General features: G+C 45.0%; 1 protein-coding gene across 1 annotated transcript; it reads left to right on the forward strand.

Moving 5' to 3' along the window:
* Positions 1–61: 61 nt before the first annotated feature.
* On the forward strand, positions 62–3,654 carry LOC111662362 (centrosomal protein of 152 kDa-like; the record flags this gene model as incomplete). The annotated part of the gene is made up of 10 exons (XM_023416213.1): positions 62–166; positions 249–379; positions 469–597; positions 678–813; positions 1,146–1,331; positions 1,426–1,686; positions 2,230–2,361; positions 2,443–3,096; positions 3,290–3,365; positions 3,487–3,654. Coding segments are annotated over 10 exons (1,978 nt in total), but the record flags the coding sequence as incomplete, so codon positions are not given.
* Positions 3,655–3,688: the final 34 nt, after the last annotated feature.

A 3,688-nucleotide genomic window follows, 5' to 3' on the forward strand; every position in this document is an offset into this window, starting at 1 on the left:
TGAAATGGCTGTGATGTAGACAGTGATCATAGGAAAAACTGCATTTTCTGTATGTTCGTAGGTCAGAGAGAAAAGCCAGATGAAACCTTTAAACTTGACTGGAGAGTCTCAGAAAGAGTTGGTGAGACTACAGGAAGACAAGCGACACTTGCAGGAACAAGTGGAGGTTGGTTGTAGTTCACTGTCAAATTAATGTTCTTTGTTTTTCGACAAAATCGTGAAAGATTGTTGTCCTGTCCCAATTGTAGGTGCTAGAGAAAAAGAATAAGGAGCTGAAACAGAGTGAGGAGAAGGTGAGGTCTGCCAACTCAGAGCTGTGCACTAAGATGAGGGAGATGATCCAGGATCTGGACCAAGAAAAGCAGGAAGCAGCTGAGAGGTAAAGAGGATGGCAATTGGTTTACAATAGCTGTTTTCTTCAAGGTGTGTGTATCGATTCATATAAACAATCTTTGTTTCTTCATGAAGATCTGAACGGATTCATCAGCAGCACAGGGACGACGTGGTGAACCGGGTCAAAACGGAGCTCATGCTGGAACGTGACACTCAGGTTGAACAGCTGACAGTGCAGCACCAGCAGCAGGTCCAACAGTTAGAGTAAGTCCTCAGCACATGGGAATTTCAGTCGACTGCAAGCCTTTGCTACTTGCTGATGGTGTTTACTGCTCCCTATACAGGACCCAGCTGTCTGAGGTCAATGATAAGATGTTGGCCGTACAAGAGTGTTACATATCTGTCTGCAAGGAGAAGGACATGCTTGAGGAAAGAATAAGGGACGGGGAGAAGGAGGAGGCTTTGATCAGAGAAAATGAGGTTTGTGAATAAAAGATCCTAAAATGTCAAAAGACACTGCACATGGTTCTTACGCTTATCAAACCAGCATTGAAACAACATTCAAAAGATCAAAGTACACTATTGTAGGGGAAATGATTATTATACCTTATTATATTAGTAAGGTACAGATTTTGTACATGTGAACAAAGCGGGGATGCAAAGCTTTTACTATTTATTTTTTAACAATTTGTTTATTGCATTGCTGTACATTGTATGTCACATCTATTCTGCCGTGATGAAGGTGCCTGTATCCAAATTTAGATTACCTGTGGACTGAGAATGATTTATGATTGATTGGTCGTTATTCCCAGGAAAAAATGAGAGAGGAGAGTGGTACAGCTGTGGAGAAGCTGAGGGCTGAGCTCGAGGCTCAGCATCAGGCCTCAATAAACCAGCTAAAAGCTCTCTGGTCCAAACAGAAGGAGGATGAGATCCAGCAGCAGGTGAACTCCCATGTAGCCTCGGCAAAGGCTACATGGAAGGAGGAGCTGCAAAAGGTATGATTTCCCATAATCACTGTCCAGCTCTCCTCAACTCCCAAATGGAAATTTCACTTCAGACCTGAATGTTTTTCCTGCTTCTGTGCTGCAGATGGAGACGACCTGGACCCAGAGGCTGGAGGAGGCTAGGAGGGAGAAAGACAGAGAGACAGCTGAGGTCACCTGTCAAACAGATGAGATTGAGGGCGGCAGTGTGACAATTACTGCCGAGGAGCTGGACTCCAGGCTCAGTGCCCAGAAACAGCGGCTGCAAGTAGAAGCCGACAAAGTCAAACGCAAAACTGTGGAGGAAGCCAGGAAACAAGCCCAGAGAGAACTTCAAGAGAAACACCTGGAGGACATGGCCAAGCAGGTCACTGGATTGTCTTTATAATACATGTACCAATTAGCTTTTGTATGTGTGCCATCAATTGGAAACTAGATACCCATAGCATTAGACTCGGTAAAGCTATTTTCTACCCATATTAACATGATATTTTACTGGTTTCTTTTTATAACTCTCAGCTGGCGACAGCCAGGCATTAAGTTTTAGGGTTGTCTGGCCATCTGTCCCATTCTTGTGACGGCGATAGCTCAGTAACACCGTGTGGGAATTTATTCAAATTTGGCACAAATGTTCACTTTGACTCGAGGACGAACTGATTAGATTTTGGTGGTCGAAGGTCAAGGTCACTGCAAAACATGTTTTTAGCCATAACACAAGAATTCACACAACAATTATGACAAAATTTCACACAAGTAATAAATAATAATATTTTATATGATTCTGGATAAACAGGGACGTAAACAGCAGTCTTTTCTGTCCCCACACTTTCATGTGATCATTCCTCTGACTCATGCCCCTATTAATTGAAAGGGTCAAATTTAGTAGTGGACATATGTGTTGGTGTTACAGGTTGAAGGTGCAGTGACCAGGGCCTACAATCGCTGGACTGAGGATTTGACTTCATTACCAGAATACCAAGTGTGTCTCCAAACAGAGAGGGAGAAATGGGAACGACTACAAGAAAAATGCACAGAACAACAGGTATGACATGATAAAAAATGTCACTGCTGTCATTTGCCTTTTTTTCTGTTGTGATCATGTATCTTTCTTTAAATGTCTCAGGTGTCCCAGGCCCTGAGGAAGGCAGAGGAGCAGTGGCATAAGAAACACAAGAACCAGCTGGAGGAGCAGAGCTCTGGAGCGCAGAGGGTGGAGGAGCTCCAAGAGGAGGTAGCAACTCTCCAGAGCCAGCTGGAGCAAGTGAGAAGAGAACAAGCTGCCCTGCTGAAGGCTGAGCTGGCCGGAGCTAGGGCAGTGTGGAACCGAGACAAACAGCAGGAGATCTCGGTCATTCAGGTTCGTAGTGAGCGGGTGTACCAAACCAAGCTGCAAGACCAGCACAAAAAGCTGGAGCAGGCTTTGCAGCAGTCCAGAGAGGAGGCCGACCTCCAGAAGAAGGAGCTGCTCCTGCAGATGGAGGCCAAGCTTCGGGAGACTCTGAGGGCTCGGGAGGAGGATTGGAGTTGTCAGCATGCAGAGAAAGAACTGACCCAGAGACAGCAGATCAGGGATGAAATATTGGCAGAGCTTCAGACTGGACTGGCAGAGGTCCAGGCACAACTTCTCAGAGACCCCAAAACAGATCAGCAGGGCACTGAAAGCACCAGGAGGACCAGTGGGGCCACATCAGAGACAACACTAACACACATCATTCAAACATCCTGCAGTGACATTGTCAGTAGGGTAATATCCCAGGCCAAGACGGAATGGAAGAAAGTGAGTTGTTCTTGGATTATCTGTTGTCTAAGGATGAAGTAAGTGGTGTTATCTGTTAATGATAGTGGAGGACTGGTTGCCATGATTAAGTTCTGTAGCATTTAATTAGGATTCATCTGTATGATTTTGTCTCTGATGTGGTGCAGTGATTGAGTTGCTTCTCCCTGTCATGGTTTCATTTCGGTCCCTTCAGATAAGTGAGGAGAGACTGAGTCGTGTGCTAAAGGAAACTCAGGAGCAACATGAAAGAGAAATCAACAAAATGCAAAGTATGTAATGTCACAGTGTGCTACTTAAATACATTCGACATGCAGTACACAATGGATTTGATTGACAATAGCAGAGTTCCCATCAACAAGTTTACTCAACAATATTGTCCACCGTTTCCAGGCTCTTTGTCCCAGAGGAAGGAGCAGGCTCACTGCAGGAAGGAGTGCACTGAGACTTTGAGCAAGTTGCAGAAGAAGAATCAGGAGCTCCACAGACACTTGGAGAAAGCCTGTCGTCAACTCCAGCACAGCGTTCGAGAGCACAAAACCGCCATGCAGCACCTTAAAGGTATATTTCTTTAATGCATTTAAAATGTCTCTCT

Source organism: Seriola lalandi, unplaced genomic scaffold (assembly GCF_002814215.2).
Source record: "Seriola lalandi dorsalis isolate HSWRI2012SDOR001 ecotype SW California unplaced genomic scaffold, Sedor1 jcf7180002000530, whole genome shotgun sequence".
Lineage (NCBI taxonomy): Eukaryota > Metazoa > Chordata > Actinopteri > Carangiformes > Carangidae > Seriola > Seriola lalandi.